Source organism: Pelodiscus sinensis, chromosome 3, assembly GCF_049634645.1.
Source record: "Pelodiscus sinensis isolate JC-2024 chromosome 3, ASM4963464v1, whole genome shotgun sequence".
Classification (NCBI taxonomy): domain Eukaryota; kingdom Metazoa; phylum Chordata; order Testudines; family Trionychidae; genus Pelodiscus; species Pelodiscus sinensis.
This window is the reverse complement of record NC_134713.1, coordinates 128144579-128168412: the sequence shown is the minus strand read 5'-3', so window position 1 is coordinate 128168412 and position 23834 is coordinate 128144579. Positions and strand designations below refer to the sequence as shown.

At 37.4% G+C, this 23834-nt stretch overlaps 1 protein-coding gene across 1 annotated transcript in view; it reads right to left on the bottom strand.

Moving 5' to 3' along the window:
- Positions 1–23834, bottom strand: part of RYR2 (ryanodine receptor 2) — a 648519-nt gene that overhangs the window by 82936 nt on the left and 541749 nt on the right. The window contains exons 78-84 of the mRNA XM_075924816.1: positions 19874–19977; positions 19072–19123; positions 18866–18919; positions 18077–18100; positions 4947–5046; positions 3075–3154; positions 505–581 (exon numbers count right to left, since the gene is read on the bottom strand). Of these exons, the coding sequence (XP_075780931.1) occupies positions 505–581; positions 3075–3154; positions 4947–5046; positions 18077–18100; positions 18866–18919; positions 19072–19123; positions 19874–19977 (491 nt within the window). The remainder of the gene's footprint in view (positions 1–504; positions 582–3074; positions 3155–4946; positions 5047–18076; positions 18101–18865; positions 18920–19071; positions 19124–19873; positions 19978–23834) is intronic.

Here is a 23834-nt window from a genome sequence, read left to right as displayed (position 1 = left end):
TGCTCAGAAGTGGGGTACAAACATTCAAAGACAATTGTTTGTGCAATTCTGCCTGAAAGTTGGAGATAAGCATAGCCCCAGAACAGTTTCTCTGTGGCTACTTTCAAGGCTTATAAGCAAGGATTTTCTCTCTGTAGTCATTGCAGCTTCCTTTTCTCTTCCCCCAAAGCCTATTTGGAATTTTATTTTTTGCCCCATTGCTGTATGGCTGGCTGGCTTTCTGGGTGCCTAGCGCAGACCAGTTTAATTTTTTCAGTTATCATTTATAAAGACCCATATTGCTTTGACATAGTGGTTAATACGATTAAAACTCTAGGAACATGAAAGAAAAAAATTGTGTGTGTGTGTGTGTGTGTGTGTGTGTGTGTGTGTATGTACACTTCTGGCATATTTACCCTTTCTGTTTCACCAGGTAATTCTTCAAAACTTCTATTGATATTACAAATCCTGTAAAAAAAATCCAGATACAAAATAATAGATTTATTATGATAGATATTTTCTTACCTACATGACTGCATAAGACCAGCAAGACTCTGGAAGAAGCCTACATCTTTTTTGTCCTTGAGGTAGTCGAGCATTTTCTACAGAAAATAAATCAGATAAAATAAATGTTAAATCATTGGGCATCTGTTGCTCTACATTAATTTGTATTGTAATCTTGGGTGGCTTATGACAACTTGCTGCAGTACCTCCCACCCGAACCAATCACAGCTTTCTAGCATACAAGTCACACTCTGAGCGGTTGTGTGTAACTGCAATCTGCCAGCTACACTTGGATTTCACTCTGGCTCTTGCCAGCCTTGTCTATATTGCAGGGTAACCACAACTCACTTCCAGTCTTAGCTTTTCCTCCAGAAACATATGTCCTATACTGCCCAGTCCTCTTCTGAACAACACAAACGTATGTTACATCTGTTATTTCTTAAGATAACAGTATGCCCATTTGTTATTTCAATTAGTTATCCAGACACCTCAATTTAAACACACTGGATTAGATAACATAGTAAAACACATTTCTTCACCAAAAAGAGATTTTAAGTGAATACAAATAATGAAGTGTAAAAGTCAGAAATGATTAAAGAAAAATATAGACAGAATGCAACTAATGTCTAACTTAACAAACTGGTAAAGTGAAAACAAATTTTTTCTTACTATAATCTCTCAATACTGTAGTCTTACTAGACAAACTTCTTAGGACAGAACATCTTTTTCTGTTGAATGGCAGCATTTTTTGGCCTGTCTTGTGCAGCGAATTGATGACCAGAGGAGAATGGTCCCTTACGGTATTTATTTCTCCTTTTGATAGTGTCAGTCTTCCTCTTGGAAAACATTTCCAGCTGAGATTCAGAAGATTGAATATATGTAAGGATATTCTTGTCTGATTTTCCCACCTATTTGAACTCCCTTTGCCTCTCCTCCTCCTTCATGCTCTGATTACTGCTTAAATGCAAAATAAGCAGAGCATGCATTCTTTTGTTTGAGACAAACGTGTTTGCCAACCTCCATTTGGAACATGTGTAAAGAATATCCTACAGGCAAATCTTATAATTTCATATGCAATATTGCCACATATTTGACCAGCAGATTGAGAAACCTTAAATGATACCTTCCAGGCCATACCTTTTACAAAGATCACTGCCATAGTGGGTAGGGTATGCCACAGTAATTCAGTCTGAATTTGTGATGTTGCACTATCATTCCCTGTAAATTCTATCTAAACTGTCATCACCAAAATGTCAAGAGAATCTTCCAAATATTTTAAAAAACAAATAACAATTTCTCCTCCCTTCTTCCCTTCCAGCTTAGAGAAAATGATTAACATAGTGCCTGTCTGTGGGATTGCCTAGGGAGGATGTGGAATCTCCATCACTGAAGATATTTAAGAGCAGATTAGATAGACGTCTATCAGGGATGATCTATGGTCCTTGATCCTACCATGAGGGCAGGAAACTGGACTTGATGACCTCTAAAGGTCCCTTCCAGTTCTAGTATTCTGTGATTCTAGTATTCTGTGATGCGGAATGAACTAGCAGAATATTAAGTCAAACACTAAATTTTGTGTTTAGTTCTGAATGTGCTGATGTTAGTGATTGTTGTTTCCTATCACTATATATAGGATGACAGACTCTGAATAGGCTCATTAGTTTGGCCTTGATTCAATACCATATTACTTCAGTTTCAATGGCAGCTACTAATAAGTGGCCCAGGGGGAACATTCTTTGTAGTAAATATTCCCCTTTCCCTTTAGCAGCACAATGAAAAAAACAGGAGGATTGAGCTGGGGCGAGAGGAGGAAGGGCTAACAATATACAGTCCTTTCAATCCTGCAATACAGAGTGCAATCAGAGTCAGTGAGGGCTGGTAGAAGTCTACACTCCTATACGACCCTTTCTTTCCATTCAAAGAACTATTGCCCTTTGGCTAAAGGGCAATCAATTTCAGGATCTTGCAAAAAGTCAGTTTCTGTTGTTGGTGAAAAACTTGTCACTGAGCTAGGTCTGCAGCAATTTGCACTAACATAAATATTTATATGTACACTGTGTCATGTTATTGTTAAAATTAGATAGACCCAATCATACACAGGTAACCGTGAAAATCCCAACTCGATTAACCCTGAGCTATCACCAAAAACAGTTGCTTTAGTCACTGTTCACATATTTTTCCAGACACCTTTCCCCCTGCTACATTATTCACTGTTCCCCAATCCTTCTTGGAATAGTATCACTCTCCATCCAACAAAAAAACACAACGCCAGCAGATTCACCACAATCTCCTAAACTGCATTTCTTTGACCGTGCCTGCATTCACATCAACAGACAGAAACACATATATTTTTTAAAAAATGAAAGAAACAAACAAAAAACCCTAACAAAACAAGAAATGCTATGCACACTTCTCCCTTTTGGGAGTGGATGACAGACCAAACAACATGTGACAAATGTTAGTCACATCACTTAAAGTGCTACCGGAAGGCACTCAGCTACTACCTACATTGACAAGTGTGGGTTAAGACAGCATTAGATAGAATGGATTAGATTAGATAGAATGGAACGGTTTATGCTCAAACACTTTACCTGCTGAACTGTAGAATTTCCTCCATTTAAGATAGCAATCCCAAGCTTTAATGTAGCTGCAACCATGGGACCCATCTCACCTGGAAAATATTAAGCCAATACATCAAGTTCTTATTTAAAAAAAGAAACAAACCTATTCTAGTAACTTACCCTCCATTAGGAGGTACACAGCATGGAGTAATTCACATGGCTGTTTACAAGAGAGGATCATTTAAACAATCTCTCATGTAAAACAAACACAATCATTCTTCCTTCACAATATATAGCATATGACTTAGAGTAGGTCTATATTACTGCTTATGATGATATAACATATGTCACTCATGATTGTGAAAAAGTCCTTCCTATGAGTGATGCAAGGTACACTTATCTTAGTGCTGGTATGGACAGTCCTACATTAGCAGGAGATGTTCTCTTGATGACATAGCTACCAGCACTCATGGCAAGTGGAGTAATTATGCCAATAGGACAGCATCTTCACCAGATGTGCTACAGCAGTGCAGCAGCTCAAGATAGCATGTCTGGTGTAGACTAACCCTTAGAATCTCTAAGAATACATAGTGTAAAATGTCATACAGACTGTATAAACAAAGGAGAGAAAAGATGAAAGATATAAAGAATCGTGATCAAAGAATACAAATTACTCTTCAATCATAGAATCCTGGAGCAGCTGGTTCTCAGACTGGATGCACAACTTAAAAGTGATTTGTTAGTTTAACAATGTGTTCTTAGGGCACATCTGTACTTGTGGAAAGCTTGGCGCTGCAGTGGTCGATCTTCTGACATTCAATTTAGCAGGTCTAGTATGGGCCAGCTAAATCAAATTCTGAGCGTGCCCTTGTCTGTGTCAGTACTCCATGCAGTCGCAAGGAGTTAGGGAAGTCAATGGGAGCATTTCTCCCACTGACTTCCCACTGTGAGGATGGTGCCAAACCTCGACTTAAGGTACAGTGACTCCAGCTATGTTTTTTACGTAGCTAGAATTGCATACCTTAAGCTGACTTTCAGCTGTAGTGTAGACCTGCCCTTCCTGTATACCCATATAAACAAACCTTTGACACTTCTTCAAGAACTAAATGTGGAGAATTTAAATATAGTAGCTAGAAGAAGTTGGCTACTTCTATTGATGAAGGAGAGAGTTGTTTAAGTAACAGTGAAGTAGAGACAGAATACAGGAAAGCAGATAAAGAAAAATTATTGCCAACAGATGGAACATAATTGTAGATTAATTTTATGGGGCAGCATCAGTCACATCAATGGGGCCATGCTTGGGGGCAGAGGGCAAATTCTGCACCTGGCCAAGGCTTACAGTTCGGGGGGAGGGGAGCAGAGGGAGGAGGGCAGTGCCTCTTATTTCCCACTGATTATGCCTGTGGGCCCGATAAATAGAAGCCTAAAAAGTTTTTATCAATGTATAGTAAAAGGATGTTGATGAGGTAGGGGGATGAAGGAACAGATTATAACTGGGCACAGGTGAACTTGATCAGAAAATAAAAATCAGAGCCTATGCTAAGTGCACAGACACGTAAATCCCAGTATTTCTAGAGCCTCACTTTGTCATTACACATCCAATGCACAGCTCTGACCTCCACACGGTCTTTCACCCATCTCTACATCATCTGGGCTCCAGCCAGGACCAGAAATACAAAATGCCACAAGAAAGTTTCTTCTTATTTTTCAGCAAGCTTTTGCTGGGTAAACTTCTAGCCAGAATCTAAAATGTGGGTGTTTATTTGAAAATTAACCTAAACTCCAGTTTTGTTAAGATTTAGCCACCAATAATTACAAGTAGTAAGATCTTGAGCCAAAAAAAATATTTAAAACCCACTCCAAAAGAAAACTGTCTATGTACATAAGAAGTAGGTCTTTTACCTTTGCTGGCGCTGATAGTTTGAAGCACCATCTCTGCAGCACCCCGATCATGCAATCTGGCCTGCTGGTACAGAAGCTTCTGTTTTTCCATTTCTTTTTCCTGAACAGAAATTCCAATCAATTAAGTTGAGGACTTCAATTAATATAATCTCTCCACAAATTGTTTTTTTGTTCTCTCTCAGTATATGGGCTCTATTGCAACATCATAGATTGATTGAACATACACACAATGCTACTGAACAAATATTTAACATGTTCAATATTTCCCTTTGTGTTTTTCTTTATATACTTTTAGTCCTTTGTATATTGGGAAGGCTTTCTCTCAATTTTAAATCATTTGGTTTGTTCAAAGCCCATATTCACAGTATGTATGTACTGCATGTATCAAACTTGCACATCTGTGCGATGTTTTTTGTGCAACACTTTTCGTTATCTTCTACAACATAACCAGAACTTCATACTGCTCAGCATGTGGCTCTTGAGGAGCAAGTTGTTCCTGAATGACAGAATAGCTTCACTTGGAGCTTCATTCAGCTGAGAAAATTTATTTTAAATGAAAAATAAATAATAGGCAGAGTTGCATATTTCAAATAAGACTTATAATGTAAGCTAGATTTCCCCAACCCACAGCATATTCCAAAAGGATATTAGATAGAATACATTGTGCCTTTATATTTTCCATTATCTGGTGGCAACAAACAATACTACATGGTGCTGCTTGAGCAATGGCTGAAGTTTGTTCTTTATTGTTTAAACTACTGAAAACAAAGAGAAAATATGAAGGCACGGCTAATTCCAGCTGGGTAGGCTCTTTCACAGGTTTGCTGGAGAATTGAAAATGACCAAGCAGTATAAGTTGCAAAATGGAAGTTGCATAGAGCCCTATGACAGCAAGTCCATCAGATGGTGTGGTAGAAAAGCTTAGTCAATGGGACATGAGACCATCAATTAGTATCATGTCCAAAAACACAATGGCCAAAACATGTATGACCTAAGAGCAGGAACAGCTGCAGCAGAAGTAGCCAGAGTGGCAGCTTTGCTGCCATAAACTTTCCATCCAAAGTACAGAAAATAGACACTGGAAGATGGAAGAGGTTTAAAAAATGAAGGCCTGCTAGATACAGAACATGAAAAATAAAAACTGAAAAGAGGTAAAAAATAGAAATGGGCTCAAATGAATGAAAAAAGGAACCTTTAAATCAAAAGCAAACCAACACAGACATTTATGCTGTTACCAGAGAGTTCTTGCTGAGGCTGGAAAATTTGTTTCTTAAATCTTTGATAATATCGTGCTGCGGAAACAAAATTCATCAAAGTTTTTTTTCATACTACAGGTCTCCTGTGGTTAAACTTTTCCCTTAAATTATGTGATAAGTCGAAATGGAGGCATAGAAAAAAAATATGGCAGCTTTGCTTTAAATGTTGCCAGGGTAATGTCTGAAAGGTTTGCCTTCATGTTTAAACCTCTTCCTGTGAATTAAAAAACAGAACAAAACCACACATGTACACACAACCAAATACGCATTACACAAAACCAAATAATCAAGACAATTTCAAAAAAGCTGGTCACAGAAAACCAATCAACACCTGATTTTCCTCCTTTTTCCTTTATTTATATTTAGACCCAACACTCTTTTCTTTCTCTTTTTTCACTTAGTTACTTTTGTCTTCGGGCCTTGCTTTATTATAAAAGTTTTGTTTGCAGCTTGAGTAAAGTAGAATAACATGGGGTGCCCCCTCCCTGACTGCTTGCATCATCTACATAAAAGAGAATGAATAGATGTGAGGCCAGCAGTTATACAATGAAAGAGATGTGGGAAGAAGCCTGCAGTTTAAAACCAGAGAGAAAGAAACCAGGGATTTTGGACTCTCTCCAGCAAATGCAGCCATTTATATAGTTGCCAATTGTAGAGAAGTTTGGCAAAAAGAAGATATGAAGATCAGTCCTTGAATAAGAGCATCCAAAATTCACATTTCCCCTATGAGCATGGCTAAATTTTCTGGCGCCACTATCTCCAAACAATGATGAAGCTTAGTTGAGCATGGTCTCAGGAGAGAAGACAGCTTGCCAGGAGCACAAAAATTATGCTAGAGCAGCTATATCAGTGGGCGTCCTCTTCAGGTATTATCACTTTGCAGCGTTCAGATTTCTTGATACTAGTGCTGCTACAAAGGCAGCTCTAAGGCTGGCAGTTGTATTTAACTGCGCTCAGTAAGGTTGATCTGAAGGAAGCTTGAGAAGGCATTAGTTTAGTGTAGTGATGAGCAACTTGGGCTAGTGAATGGGCTGCATGAGTGACCCTTCTTCATCTCAGCAGGTTGCAAGATTGTCGTAACCAAGATAGTTTCCCAAGCTAGGACAGTTTTGCTAACTGTGCCTGCATACCTAACATTATCAGGCTATGCCGACTGAATCATCGCAGTGCTCTAATTGGATGTGCAAGGCTCTCTCAGTCAATCAGCACACATCTCACTTCATGTGCCCTTGGAGTACATGCATGTCGCTTTAGTAACACTGGCAGGAAAAAGCTACTTGGACAGAAACCAGCGGAATCTGGCAATCCTGCACTTGAGCAATGGTAAACAAAATGTCTCTCAGGCTACATCATAGAACCCCAATTGGCCACATGTGCCCCACAGCCTGCAGGTTGCCCACCACTGGATCAGTGAGATTTGATCTCATTCACAACTCCCCCTCCCCCCACCCACCCACACACATACAAAATACACACTCAAATAAAAGTTTGGGATAATAAAATCAATATTTCACAAGAGGATATTTTAAAAACTCTGACACTAAAAAAATTAGTTATTTCTTGAGTGACTTTAATGTATATCATATAAATGATTGATAAACAGTGAGACGTATACGTATGCGGATTTTCACCCTGATGGCTTTCCCCAGAAAGGCTGTGCATTAGCTAGGAGGCTCCTTTGTCATCTTCATCAAAAGTAGAGTCTGTTTAAAATTATAACATTTTTTCTAAATCAACCATTTGGCAAAGGAAGAAGCTAGCTCTGCCCTGTATCTGTATCACAACTAACAATTAATTTACTTATAGTTAGGCTAAAGTGATAGCTGAGATATTATACTTTTACCTATCCTTAGAATATGTAATAATTACAGTCAATCAAAATATTACAGGTTTGCAATTGCTGGCAAATGTTTACATTTTTAATGTTAACCACCAGCTCTCCATACAGGAAGACAATTTGTAATGTCTAAACTTTACCTATAAATATTTTCTGTGGGTAAGTGAATGCCCAAGGTTTCTGATGTTTCTTGCTCATTTCTTTGGATTGTTTGCTTGGTTTTTTGTTGTACTATGGACCATACTTATTCAAAAGACTAAAATTATCCAAATGTTCTATTTTTTAGTGTATACAGTTTTCTTTGTGTGGGTCTACACTCCCACTTCAACGTATCAAGAGAAGTTTGTTCTTTTGTGATCAGCTAGTGATTTTGAAGATCTAATGAAGGAATAATATTTTTAGTCACTAAAGCTGAATGCTAGAAGAAAGGAGTCTTGCGTAAAAGGCCATTCTTGTCAAATATTTCAAAGTTAGGATTGGTACATGCAATTAATCTGTAAGAAGAGTGGCTATTTACAAATACTTTGAGACAGACTGGTTTAAAAATATGAGTCGTAGGCCCCTCTCTTCCAAGGACCAGAGATGGGCCTAAAGTTCATGGTTTATTTATTTTCCCATTTTCAGTAGCCTTCTTCAAGCCACTGGTACTGCATATTGAAAAATGGTCTTGAAAATTCTCATAATTTCTCTGGTTACTTGTCTACTATTTGAGAATCAAGACTATTTATAGATGTTATGCTGTTTACAGCATCTTGTAGGTGTCTAAGGGCTTTACAACTATTTTTTTTTACCAGGCATTATAAATTCATTTTTAAAATGATAATGTAGCTGACTGATCCCATTCTCTCTGAATAAAGCATAATTTATTCTTAAGTAGTTCTATACGTGCTGAAGCCCAATTCTTTATAGATCTTTATCAAGTGGCTAAAGAACAAATTTGATTTGATGCAGGTTTTTTGTAAACAAATGTATAAAGCCTCCATAGACCTTTCAAAGTCCTGGACTCATACCCAGGATTAATTTGGACAAAACATTCGTATTTGCCCAATATAAGTCTGGTAAAATGTTAACTCAAATTTTCAAGCAGGAGGATACTGTAGGGAACCAGGGGATATTATGTGTGAGCAGAAAGTGACACCACTTGAGCTCTGGAATATTATATACAGGAAGTCCTCAACTTACAAACAGGTTGTATTTAGTATTCCATCTTACTTTTTCCATCCATATGCAGAATACATTGTATTATGTGAACCAATGCATATGTGGCTGTGCATCACCAATGCAAACACATTCTACCAGCTGTGGGTACTCTGCTATGAATCTCTCCTGGGTGCCTACCCAAATGCTCAGCTTACAGGAAACACTAGTTGAGTTTCAAATGTTCATTTGTAAGTCAGGTGTTTGAACTAAGAATGCATTTTCCCATAGAAACAATGTTATAAATAGTAGTCAGGCTCCCAAGCTAGCCCACAAAAGCCTATTTAAAAGCCCACAAAGTAGCTAAAATACAGGTTATTTGCAATGAAAAATAATGGCCTGCCTCATCCCCCAGATACCCTCCCTTCCCCACCCACCCCCACAGGCTGCACCCAATTCACCAGAAGGCACTTGGAGAGAAGCAGCAATTTCTCTTTCAAAGCACCACTACTCTCTAGCAGCTGACTGCTTGGCCACCCATTGCTCCTCCTGAGTCCTCTGGCCAACAGTTGAGCTGCTCACCATCACCTGTGCCTTCTTACATGCTTCCCCTGAGGTGAGGGCCATTCTTACCCATACATAGAACTCACAGTTGCATAGGGCATCTGAAAATTTGGGGCACCACTGGGTCTCAAATGTCCACCCACCTCTTCCTATCCCTGTTCTGTGTGGCTCTGCTTCCTTCAGAGAGGTTCTAGTTAACTTAAAACTCAGAATGTCTGCCAGACCTATTAGCAGAACACAGAACCTGTGAAAGAGCCATTCAAGTGGTAATGAAGCCATTTAACAGGCATTTGCCAACCTCTATTATATACTGTCAGTTTCTGAATTTACTGTGTTAGTCAACAGGACCTTCATTTAAAATGTCCTTTAAAATATTTCAGTAGTGTGTTTCTGGAGATAAGATCACACCTCTCAAAAATCATCAGCCCCCCTCCCTTCGGCTGCCTTTGGGCATAGGGGCACCAGTTTAACAATACTGCATTGTCCCCTCAGTCTTAAGTATGTTCCTGCCTGAGGTGAACTTTTGTTTGTATGTGCAGATGTTCCTAAGTCTTATGTTTGTAACTCAGGGAGTACCACAAATAAAGCATCGGTCTCTGTCTCTTTCTAGTAGGTATCTCAGGGTACGTCTGACTCCTGGGATGAGGTTTACCTGGGTGGTCGACAAATACCTTTGATGTCGACACCCGCGCGTCCAGACTATCGCGCTGAGCCGACAAACAGCTGATCAGCTGTTTGTCGGCTCAGAGCAGCAGCCATGTCAATTTAAATGAAGCGGCGATTATTTAAATCGCCGCTTCATTTTCCTATGTCTGGTAGCCTAATCTACATACCTCTGGCGACAGACGCATGTAGTCTAGACGTACCCTCACATAGAAAGGTTTGAGTCCACTACTGCAGTTCAAGTAATGGAGCTGGCCTCAAGCAGTAGACACTTGTGCTATCAGATATAGAGGCCCAGCTTCAAGTCCCAGAAATAGCCAACTAATTCTTTTGTCATAGCTGCAGGAACTAAGTGGCAGTAGTTCTATAAAATTATATAAAAAGTTATGGCCACGTTTGGAAAGTCTGAAATAACTGAAGGGAAGATTAAAATAGAATAACTAGAAAGAAGACAAAAAGGGAAAAAACCTGTTATTTCCAGTTTATTCTGCAATGATCACTTTTCCTTTAATTTATTCTTACGTTATTTGCTTTCAAAGATCTCCCCTATTCTGAACCCCTGAAGGTATCCCCCATCTTGCATGCTGGAGACAAGCCAATGCAGAGAATAAATAGTATTCCACGGTCCTTACTAAAGCAAAGTGTCCAAAATACTTCAGGATATCTTAAAAAAATCTTTTAAATTAAACCTTTAAATTTGCTTCATTTTACATTATAATCTCTGGAATAAGTCTATATCTAATTCTAAATCACACATGTTGACATATACATAAGGAAAGTAAATGAACTGTAGCACAGTCATTACTCAAGGCGTAAAATGAAGGCTTCAGTGTGTTTGTGTGCATGCATATGTAAGATGATTTTTTCCCATTTTGCTTGACACAAAATAATGTAAGTACTGCAATCTCTTGCTGTTGGAAATCTGGTCCCACCAGATTTAGCTTTTCTTCTACTTAAAAAAACATATTGCTGATATAATACTTAGCTGAGCTGCAACATCTTTTCTATGCTGGCATCCTGTTGGCATTATACAGAATATCATAACACAAAAGGAATTTTTCAAAGCACAGACTACAAAGAATGAAAATGAGGAGGCAAAAACAAATTCAGAGACCAGCTAAGCAGCACCTACAGGCAGGCATATGTATCATTAAATTATAGTAGATTCATCCTGAAAGTAAGCATCACAAAAATATTGTCTGCAATTATAAAAAAAAATGATTTCTTCTTCAAGATTTGCTTTCTGTTTAAATTCTTCCTATCTTTCCATCCCAGAGGAGGTTTAGGTTGGACATTGGGAAAAAGTTCCTAACTGTCAGGGTAGTCAAACACTGGAATAAATTGCCCAGGGAAGTTGTGGAATCCCCATCTCTGGAGATATTTAAGAGTAGGTTAGATAAATGTCTATCAGGGATGGTCTAGACAGTATTTGGTCCTGCCATGAGGGCAGAGGACTAGACTAGAATACCTCTCAAGGTCCCTTCCAGTCCTAGTATTCTATGATTCTATGAAAAACAAATCTGCAGTACAGATCTGCAGTACTTCTTTTTAAATAATAAAGAGACTACAATGTCAATTATTGTCTATTAAAAAGTAATGAATTTTAAAGATGATGTGTGACAAGCATCAACCAATAGCACTTAGACAATGTATTAGTAATATCACTGGCTCTGTTGGTCCTATCCCAATAGATGCACAGATAGGAAAAATGTTATATGATATTATATAGTAAGATTTTGAGAAATACTATGTGATCATGGGTTGATAGGTTGCAAAGGAATACCTCTGAGGGAAGAGTTAGAGTTGCATAACCCATTCCAGTTGTTTGGATTAACAGATTTTGAACTGAAAACCCTTTTTAATTGCATAATGTCATATCTATATTTTGAATATATGTAATTATATGATGTGTGCATGTGTTTAAATACTTGTAATTGACCAAAGACGATATCAAACAAAATGCTATTCTGCATTCAGTGAGCATTAAGATAGAGCTAAAACTACAGGAACAAAGAAATTCAGAGTAAAGCACACTTAATTTAGTTGCATTTGGCTGCAGTGTCTCCACACAGACTTGCCTTAACATCTTTATTGCTTTCATTTTGATATTAGCTTTGGGATGACTTTGCAACTTCATCCCCAAATACTTAAATCAATATTGTTTTCTTTCATGTTTCTTTTCCCCATATACTTATTTGAAATGTTGTAGGTGTGTTATATTTGCACTGTTGATTTAATGAAATCACACCTTCCTATTCAAATATATAGGCATGGATTTGATTACAAACTTGCTCTAAAAAGAAAAGCACTCTGTGAGCTAGCTTGCAAAGCTACATCTTCTCTGGTTACTAAGATACATGCCCTTAAACAACTTATAAAGTTATACATTATGTCAATTAACTTTTTTGTTTATGCCTCAGGAATGAGGAATGGTATATTTTTGTTAGTCTCTAAGGGTTCATTTACACAACAGCATTATTTCAGAATAACTACTATTGTTCCGAAATAACAATGTGTGTGTCTACACAGTAATTCTGTTATTTCAAAACACATTTCGAAATATTCTGACATCTGTAAACCTCATTCCATGAGGAATAACACCTCTTCCCAAACTGCTATTTCAAAGTAGCTGTAGTGTGGATGCTCCACTGCTGCTGTTTCGAAATAGCTCCTCCCCAGGGCCATTCAAAGTAATTATTCCCTAGTCATGCAATGGTTCCCAAACTTTTCGGCATCGTGCCCCCTTTTTGATTTTTGACAAACCCTCACACACACACACCCAATAACAGCGAAACCTGTTGAGCAAAAAAAATAAATAAATAAATAACTGACCAGGGCCGAAAAACAAAACAACAAAAAAAAGTAGCAGCAAAACTTATGGGGGGGGGAGGAGAATTGATGGGGGTAAGAGCCTGGAATTTGTTCATGCCCTCCCCCAGGATGACACGCCCCCCAGTTTGGGAACCCATTCCCTAGTGCTTCTTGGGGCTCTAAATCAAGGTAGCACACCCACATTAGGGGAGCCTGCCTCGGACTAATTTCGAGGCTTCCCTTTAGTGTAGACGCACTATTTTGAAACAAGCTATTTTGGAGTATAGTGTAGTCATACCCCCATCTGCCACAGACTTCTCATTATCTTTCAATTAGTTGCAAATTATGTTTTTTGCAGAACTATTATTAAAACAGTCCGAAGATTTTTACAAACATTTTTACAATTCAAGATGAGAACCTGTTTAGCAGAGTTGAGTCTACAATAATTTGAAATGTTACCTCAATCTCTCCTTCCCAGCTGGGGGAACTGAAACACTCTGCATATTTGGATATGCTCAGTAACAATCACATAACTGCAGGTTGAACCTCTCAAGTCCAGCAACTTTCATGGGCCAGCATGATTTTAGTTAGCAGGATGTCCACTTATCATGGGGGTGGCCAAGTCTCCTATGGTCCCATAAAGTTTGTTTACAGCCACCAGTCCTGGCTCTCAGTGTTCTGTTCTGTTATTTAGCTCTAATTTACCCCAAATGTCTTCTAAGAGCCCAGTAAGCAGTGGAAGTGTTGGTAATGCAGCTAGACATTATTGATCCCCTGTGGTTTGGCAAATTCTCTGGTTGAACACTAGTCAGGTCCTGAGGGTTCTGGACTAGAAAGGTTCCACCCATACTCTTAAAAATAACCAGGAGACAGATAAGAAAGTTACCCATCTCACATTGATGCAAACAAACTGGATTATAGAGTCATATCTGTATCAGAGAGGCATTTTCCCCTCTTCTCTTTGACTATGTAGGCCTAGCCAGAACCAGTTTGGTTCCTTTGTGCTATAGCAGGGGAAGTGTATAGGCTTTGAGAACTCATACAGAAGGTTTGACCCACCCATGCAGCCCAGCTTCAGAGGATTATTCCCGGTCCCACACCCTTTGGGTATATCTAGACTACATGGCTCCATTGACAGAGCCATGTAAACTAGTTTACCTGGCATAGGCAAAGAAGCCTTAAAACCTCGTTTCAAGAGGCATAAAGGATCGGTCGGCAAAGGCTTCCCCAGCTGACAGATCTGCCACTAGACCGCCACGCTGTGCTGAATCAGCTGATCGTCGACACAGCATGATGGCCATGTTTATTTTAATGAAGCGGGGATTATTTAAATCCCCGCTTCTTTGCCTATGCCGGGTAAACTAGTTTACATGGCTCTGTCGACAGAGCCATATAGTCTAGACAAAGCCTCTGACATGACGTACGCACAACTAGTGAATTTGGCACATTCACTAGCTAATGTTCCCTGTGCAGCAGACAAAGATCAATAATAGGCCCAACACCACCTTCGGAGTAGCTCTACTTGTGCTCCCTAGCCTATGATAAAAGGATCTCTTCTTCCAATAATCTCTCCCTCCCCCCATTATTCAAGAATGTGGCTAGAGTAGGGGGAAATGATCTATGACAGAGAAAAACTACTGGTTTTTTCTGACAAGTAACATATCTTTTCCTGATCTTGTATTTGTTATACAGGCACAATGTCAGAAGTTGGGTTGTTGTTTTTTTCAAAATGCCAGTGTACAACATGGGGTACTTTGTTTAGAACAACTTACAGCTTTATGCACTTAAGCTGTGCATAAAGGAATGCAACAAACACCAATTTTTCACTTCAAAATGTTAGCATGCATACTCAGAATGCCAAATACTGCATTCTCCCTTTGATCGTAATGGGAGATATAAATATTTAGTAGCAAATTTGGGGCTCTACATTTATACAGATTTTCTTGGGTGATATTTCACCATTCCTGTCAGTGAACACAATTTTGCTCAGAAAATCAACTCTCTTGCAAGAAATTACATATTTGCCAACTATATTTTCTTCAAGAAAACACTGATTCCTTTCACAGATCCAGTTAACTCCAGAATCTTGCATAGAGAGGTCCATCAGGAGAAACTCTTGAAACAGCTATATACAGGATGAACTCTTAGGCTAGAATTTGTGTAATGTCAATATTAGTTTCTTTGTTGATAAAGTCAATTTTTGGGGATTTGATTTTATAAAGTATGTAGAGACTATCTGAAACAGAGCTATGTCTAGAATGTGTGTACATTTGATGAAGAAATCACTGAACCAAAATGAGAGATTTTAGAAAAATAAAATTGAATGTATAATAAAAGTGACATCTGGGCATGTGGTATGTCTAAGTGCTTTTATTTTCTATATACAAAGCTTCTGGCAAGAAATAAAATTAAATGTCTGGATCATTTCAATGGAACGAACCTTAGTTACATAAAATAAATTTGGGAGAGATCATTTAAAACATGCCATACAAGCAAATCTCAGGATGTCTCCTTCAGCTATCAAAATAATCAAGAGACATAATTTTTCCTCCAGATATGCATACTGGGGTCATGATAGAAGTTCATCATGCAATATGGGAAGGCAAATTTGGTTTTTAGTTCCCCACCATTATACCGACTTGAACAGGCAAGATTTCTGCATCTTGCTCTGTGAGCCAGAAATCATCTAAATTCTATTAACTGTCAGAAACAATTTGAATCATTTTTGTGTTTATTTTGCTCTTTTAAACCATACATTAAAAATTCTTCAAAAGAGCCAAGCAAATGTTGTTTTGTAATGCAGGTCTCTAATAGGCTGCTCAAAAATCTTCAACTTACCAACTAAGGACCAAATGTTCATCAAAGTGTCCTCTGAAATTGTGCCTGCAACAACGCAAGAAAACAGTATTTGCACACACAAACAGGGTAACCGAGCAGTTAACCATCCTGTTTGAACATGCAAATGCACATTTTGCTCTTAAACAGATACATCCAGATTTCTGCAGGTTAAGTTTTAGAGATTATTTTTTGGAAATTTGGTGCTATTAAATAGGTAAAACACAATTTTGTTTTTCACCCTTTTTTTTAAAATAGGGGAAGGCAGTTCTGTGTTAGGTATCGAAAACACAACCATTGTGCCTCTAGAGACTAATATGTACCTTGCCATTGAATCAGAGCAGCCACTGTGTTAGGAAAAGCTATCAGAAAATTCTCCAATGCCCTTTAAGGCACTTTCACCTGTACCTCTGGAGCAGGGGACAAAATGTGCTCTCACATCATCCAAGGATGCTTTTTGCCCACTGTGTTTTGGAAGAGATGGAGGAGCAATTTCAGAATGGGATTCACGTCCCGCAGAAATGGTGAAAGCTAATAAGAAATACTGATTTAAATTGTTAACATTTCTCTAAGAAATGGTTCTCACTTGGGGCTCATCTAGACTGGGGGAAGACAGAACTTGACTTCACTTTCAGAACTCTGTTTACTTAAGCTACTCCTAAGACTACAATACTGATTAACTCTAAAGAGCTGGATCCTAAGATGAGGGTCTAATCGAATGATCAGGTATTAAACAATATAAGTTTCAGTATACATGTCCTGCCGCTTGGTGATTTGCACACTGTAAAAATCAATAAATATGTTAATAGCCAAATGGTGCCATCTGTTACTCTTCTTTCCTTTTCTCCTCATCCCATATTAAACTGATTTATTTTACAAAGAGGAACAGTGGTTTTCATCCTGCTTTTGAGCCTAGTATATAACATACTTGGTGAAGATCAGTTTGTATTCAGCCAAGGGAGGCATTTTGATTGGAAACACTTTTTATTAAATAGAACCAAGGACTTCACAGGATTATATACATATCTTTGTAACTGGGCAGTTAGTGATCTTAGAGAAAAACAGCAAAGAGAAAAAATTAAGTAAGAGTGTCTAGCAAAAACTTCATCTGGATGTGAAATTCAAAGGCTTCTATTACAAATGTATGAAGGGAAACCATACAAAGCTTTTATAGGATATATAATAGGTATAAAAACTAACTCTGTGTAAAGTTTCGCACCACCTGTCTACCTCCTGTTTTTCTCAAAAAGCCATAAATCCCCCAATTTTAAGACCATTTTAGTTTGCAATCCTAACAAAGGAGTTGCTACCTGGCATTTCATAATGAAGACTGAAGATAATGATGGCCATTTTCATTGAACATGTTACAAATATTTTAGATTAAATGACCAACAGTCACTTAATCTACAATTCTATATTTAGGTCTTTCAATTAGTAGAGGAGTTCAGAAGGACTGCCAAAATAGCCCGACGAATTTAAATTTCAAAAACAGTAAGACACTTGATATTATGCCATGAAGAACACTGAAACTATAACTTTGTTGGATGAATCACCAGAATGTTCTTGGATTATTAATATAGTACCACTCAAAGGTGGTTTGTTAAAAGAAAGCAAAAGTATGACTGTCTTCACTTCCAATCTGAAGAAGAACTGTTGCAACTATAAAAATTAAATAGTGACAATTGGAAATTATGTACAGCAATCAATTTTTTAAAAGTATCATAGGCAAGATTTTTTTATTTGTTTCATATTACCTTAAAAAGCAAAGGTTATTCCATTTTCCGTACAAGGGAAAATGTTTTTGTATTTAATAATGTCAAAAAGTTTCATGTTATTAATCCTTGGAGTTTAAAGAAGAATATATTTTTGTACAGATGAAGAGCACTGTGAAGATCCATTATGCGAAATCTGAAAATAGTTAGAAATATTTTAAAGACCCTTTATATGAACTTATCCAAGATGTGGGATCTAACAAAGCTAAAAGTCATGAAATTAGACCCAGACAAATACACACATTTTTTTTTTACCTTGCTGCGTTGAGATCCTGTGACCTTTAGGAAGGGTGAGGACAAGAAGTGAAATAGCAATAAGAAAAAGTATCCAGAAATATTTTCAGATAACTGATTGATCAAACATATGCAAATCTCTTGTTTTGCATAGTCATAAGACCATGTGTACTCTCATGTAGTGATTACTATGAAAAGGTAACATTAATCTACAGTAAATATAGTGTAGTGTCTGAATATTAATCTACAGTAAACATAATGTAGTGTCTGAGTTACTTTCCTATCAAAAATATTGGAAATAATTTGTGCTAACTGTGGATAATTATTGACATTTTCTTAATAGTCAATACTTCATAAATGGAAATGCAAATAATTTATGAATTACTGTTACCAGGTACACAATACTATTAGCACAATAAATACTACTTTTCCAATATCTCTTACCCATTCAAACTCAGTCACAATTGGCAATCTTGTCAGATTGTTCTCATCAGATTTTCAGAATGATTTGTGGTTCAAGACAGTAACAGAGTTGTTACAAGTTTGTTCAAACTAACTCATAAGGTTCACTCAGTTTTATACATAGAATGTAAAGTGTGCATGTGTATGTATAATTATGTAACATTATCTTTTCTCTTTCTGTTTTACTACTATTAATCTGATGACACTTATTTCTCAAGCTTCTGACTTGCCATTCATTTACATAAAAAGCTGCAGGAAGCCATGAAGCAAGGAAAATAAACGTTAGTTAGATGCTATGAAATAATGTCTAATGTGAAACAAGAAACAAAAAGAGGACTTCAAACTTACTTCAAAACTCTTCACTTCTTCTTCACCATCATCATCCTCTTCATCATGACAGCTCTGAGACCATGTAAAAACAAAACATTCACAAATAAAGTTTGCTTAAAAATCATTTGTCTCCAGCCTGATATACACTAAAATTCTCTCAATCTCCCTTACATTCAGTCATTAATGTCATTAATAAGTTAATTGAAAAGATGGGGGGAAGTTACCTTTGCCATAATGTCAGCATATGCCATATACAGGAAATCTTCTTCCAGTTTGCTAGGGAATAGATGGGTAGTAAAAAAGCAGACATACACTGTGATCATTAACGTAATACAGCAACTCCATAAACAATTGAAACCCTCAAATATTCAGGGGACAACAGGAAAAATTGAACAATTTTATAATTCTACTTTATACCAGCACATATTTTAAATAGCATGTCCTGAATTTTTGGTTTTAAGTCCCTTTCACACTTATAAGGGTATTTCTATTCCCCTACAAAGGTCTTTTCCGGAAGGGAAGAAACTAATAAACTAATACAAGTTGAACAGTGAAATTGACTGCACATATAGTACTGAACAAACTGATATTAGGTTTTTTTATAACCTTTTTTAGTTATCAGATTGTTAGGAGTTACTGCTATCTGCATGGTAAATCTAGCATTTTCAGATAACTTAACTGGTAAGCTGTGGGCGTAACTTTCAATGTGGACTACAGACATGACTGAGTACACCCCAAGATGGATTTTCAACAGCAACCATAAACGTGACATAAAAGTTTGGAGACATTCATTTGTTTGCAGAAAATTCCATGTGCTTGCTTCTCAATTATGCTAAGGCCTCTCTTTGCCACCATGGCAATGTCATTAAGAATCAGGCCCCACATGTGCAAACACGTGCAAATCTGTTAGCGTTTGCTTAGCTACACTGTTTGCATATGTGACACTGCAGGGCAAACAGATGCAATTGGAAATGGAAGCAGCTAGAAATTTTGCAGAAATGTTTACAGCTCCTATGCCAGCCGTACCATTTTTCCGTTAAGGCTGTTCGACTGAAAAGCAGGATAAGCTGGTGTAGTGGATCAACTCTTTTAATGCCTTCATCCTCCTCTGGTGGCTCCTCTCCAGGTTTCTGTGGGGAAAGAAAATGGGAATAGAAAAAAGTCATATGCATTCTAATTTATCTGTTGTGAAATTTCTTAGACTGAAAAAGCCTTAGTAGATATATTATCATAATAAATATCACTTGGGCTCTCTGAACGTATGAATGGTAGGTACTGAACCCGTCGTAGATGGCTGGAAATTCCAAGGCCAACTCTACACAGTACCTTTTGGGAACAAGTAAGCTAGAATCCCGATCACACTCAAACCATGAAAGTTTACAGATTTAGGATGATGAATGTGCACAACCCTGGATTGCCCCATTCCTCATAAAATCTACCCCATTTTCCAGGAGTACCACCACAAATCCTATCACTGTTGTGCTGAAGATTAAGTTGGGGGAAGGGATGGTATGAGCACAGTACAGGCTTAAGGCCGAAAAGGCACTCACTCTCTGCTCCTTCCTCACTGTAACAGCCTGTCTCAGCACAGTGAAGAATGCTACCCAGTTCCTACTACTTTATGATGATTATGGTGACTTGCCAACCATGCTGCTTCTTGCTCTCTGGAGAAACTGATGAATTGTGTAAGGAGAAGGGACTATAACCCAAGCTTGCAGCCATCCCCATCATTTTAAAAAGGGGGATTTCACGTCTACCAATAACAGCATTAAAGTTGGCAAAGGTGGATCCTTTGAATACTCCACATTTTTATCGCTAATGTAGATTTTTTTCTTCTTCTCACTTTAGAGCTCTGAATAGGCCCAAGCTTTTTCCAAGCTTAGAAATGAGGATCGTTGCCTGGTGAGTCATTTTTTCTCCAGTCTCTTCTAGCTGGGACTGACTTGTCTTTTTACAATTACTACTAAAGAGGCAGTGAACAGCGCAGCCTCTGAAGATGTGAATTTGACAGCATCGTCAAAGCATTATATTTAACCTGGCCTTAGTACTTCAGATGGTTTCAGTCTGCGCCTGGGATCTCCAAAAGCTGTTCTATGTTGACCAACAGTGTTCCAAAGAACACTTGGTGATGGTTCAAGAAGAACATCCTAAGCACAATGTGCTGGCTTCTCCTTGTTTCCAACTACTCAAACACACTAAAATACAGATAAAAATACATCCAATGCATTTGCTGAGATTAATATTCCATGCCAACAATTGTTGCCACAGGCATGTTATTTGATCACACTAGGAGGAGGTCGGCCACATGATGACAAGGAAAGCAGCTGTTCAGAAGGTTGGCTCTCTGTTAATAAGTGTTGTACATTATGAAAGAGTTTTGGGAATCCATACTTTAAAAGAAACCCTCATGGAAAATACACTGCATTATACTCTGAGATATAAATGTGCAACTCCCATTGAAGACAAAGAGAGCTAAGTAGCATATGGGGGCAAAATACAGCAAATTCAATTAAAACATCTTTGATTCTATATGAACATTTGCACAATTCCCTTAATTTGGTCTTCGTTATTGAAGGTATCTGCTAATAATTAAACTTCTGAGATTTATAAGAATTTATATAAATTTTGAATCCCATTATACTTTTGACTTTCACTACATCCCCTAATAATGAGTTCCACAAATTTACTATACACTGTGTGAAAAAGTGCTTCTTTTTGCTTATTTTAAATTTCATTTGGGTATGCCTGGTTCTGGTCTTATGTGAAGGAGTACATAACACTTTCTTAGTCACTTTCTTTAGTCACCAGCCATGATTTGGCAAATTTCTGTCATCCCCTCTCCCCGGTTGTGTCTCTTTTCCAAGTTGAAAAGTCCCAATCTGTTTACTCTCTCCTTTTTCAGAAGCAGTATCATATCCTTAAACATTTGTAATTGTCCTTCTCTATGGACAATTCTATGCCTTTTCCAATTCTGATATCTTTTCTCAGTTGGGACAATCAGAATGGCACACAGTATTCAAGGCATGGAATTTTATACATGTCATATCATATCATACGATTGTGATATTCTCTCTTCTCTATCTGTTTCCTAATGGTTCCAAATCCTTATTCCTTAGATGAATTTGTATTCCTCTCCTTCTGACTGAAGCACAAATTAACCTGAGGAATAAGGAGCAGTAACTGTTCTTATTTTTAAAACAAACACTGGTCAAGTTTTAAAATGTCTTCAGTCTCAAAGTGTACACACAGAACACACAGAATATATAAGAAATGTAAATGTAATTATAAACTATTTCAAAGTAACTCACAAGGAATCAGTTGTTTATTTTTAATTTTTCAAATAAAATGGGGTCTTTCCCATACTTACAAATTAAAGCAGATATTCACTTATGCAGAATTTCAACAAAAGGCTTAAGCACCACTTGAGATCACTTAAGAGAATTAAGTTTGTCAATGTCTGTGTTAAGAGGAATTCATTGCATTACTACATTGTAGTATGGCAATGAAAATAAGTGAATTTTCTGGTAATTATGGCATGTGAGCACTCTTATTTTTCAATGTATTAATTCATTTTTATTTATATTTATTTAAATGTAAAACTCACTACCTGAAAAAACCCTTAAAAGTAAGTAAAGAAAATGTTCTAGCAATTATTTGTGGAAAATTCTATGACCTCTGTTATACAAGAGGTCAGACTAGATTATTGCAATTGTCTCTTCCAACCTAGATTGTATTAATCTATGACAAAATTAATTGGAGACATATTTAAATACAGTGTTTCTAAATATTGAAGTGTCACACAACGTAAGTTAACTTACACTCAAATTAATTGATTCCGTATCATTCCTGTTAAATGACTGCACTTAGAAAAGGTTTTCCAACATAGTTTATTGCCAGAAGTCATATTAAATCAAGTATGAATTCAGGTGCATATATAATGTGTTATTTTATTAAACATAGGAACGTTGGTTTTTGTACCAATGTATCAAGTTTGGAGTTCTTTTTGAGTCCAATAGCTGTGGTAACTCTGTCAGACTGGAATAATCACATTTGAACAGCAAAACGTTGGCTCACAGGTGGGATTTTTAGAATCCAGGGAATAAGGAATGTTATCTTTTGACTATATTACAAAAAATGGAGAAATGTAATTTGCTGTGATAAAGTTGCTGAAAGATAGATTTTGAATTGAAAGTTTTTAAATAGCATGTTGTAAAGAATTATTGGAGACAAGGAAGAGCATTGTTAAATATTTTCTTGTTGGTATAATCACAGTCCAATAAATTCAAATTATAATCTAATCAGGAAAATTGTAGTTTACACTTACAATGTAATTTAGCGTGCTTAGTACAAAAAGAGAACGAGAGAAAAATGACTTCAAGAAAAAACTATTTTTTTTACTACTTAGGCAGGAAACAATTCTCCTCCCTACTACTAGTAGAAATCTCATTGACATTTTGTCAATTTACTGATCGTATTCCCTCTTTTGTCTCAATCTTTGTTTGTTTCAAAACAGTTCACATCTGATCTCAGCATAAATTTTAAAAATCAAATTAAACATTTTGTTTCTTAATGGTAATTGCTCAGCTTTCCTCTCCTACCTTTTTGTATGAAGAGGACCATTTACAAAATCTTAATACTTCCACCTGACTTATGTGTGCACTGGATTGGGTCCTCAAGGTGAAAGGAGAGGCCAAGCCATCTACACAGGACTGTGGGTTTTCACCCAGACCTTACAGAGTGGGAAGAGGCCCAGAAGTGGGGACACAGAGCCTATTTAGCCCATGGCTCCCAGCATCTGACAGGTTTGGAGCAGGAACCATGACCTTTTCTGTAGGACTCACTCACTACCTCCCTAGTGCATTTTCTCCACACCAGCAAAGGTTTGGTTGGGACCAATACTAATATCCTGGTTTATATTTTGTTCTTTTTCCTTAAATTCCTGTCTGTCCATGAAATATGATTATCAATAAATACACTCTACAATCCC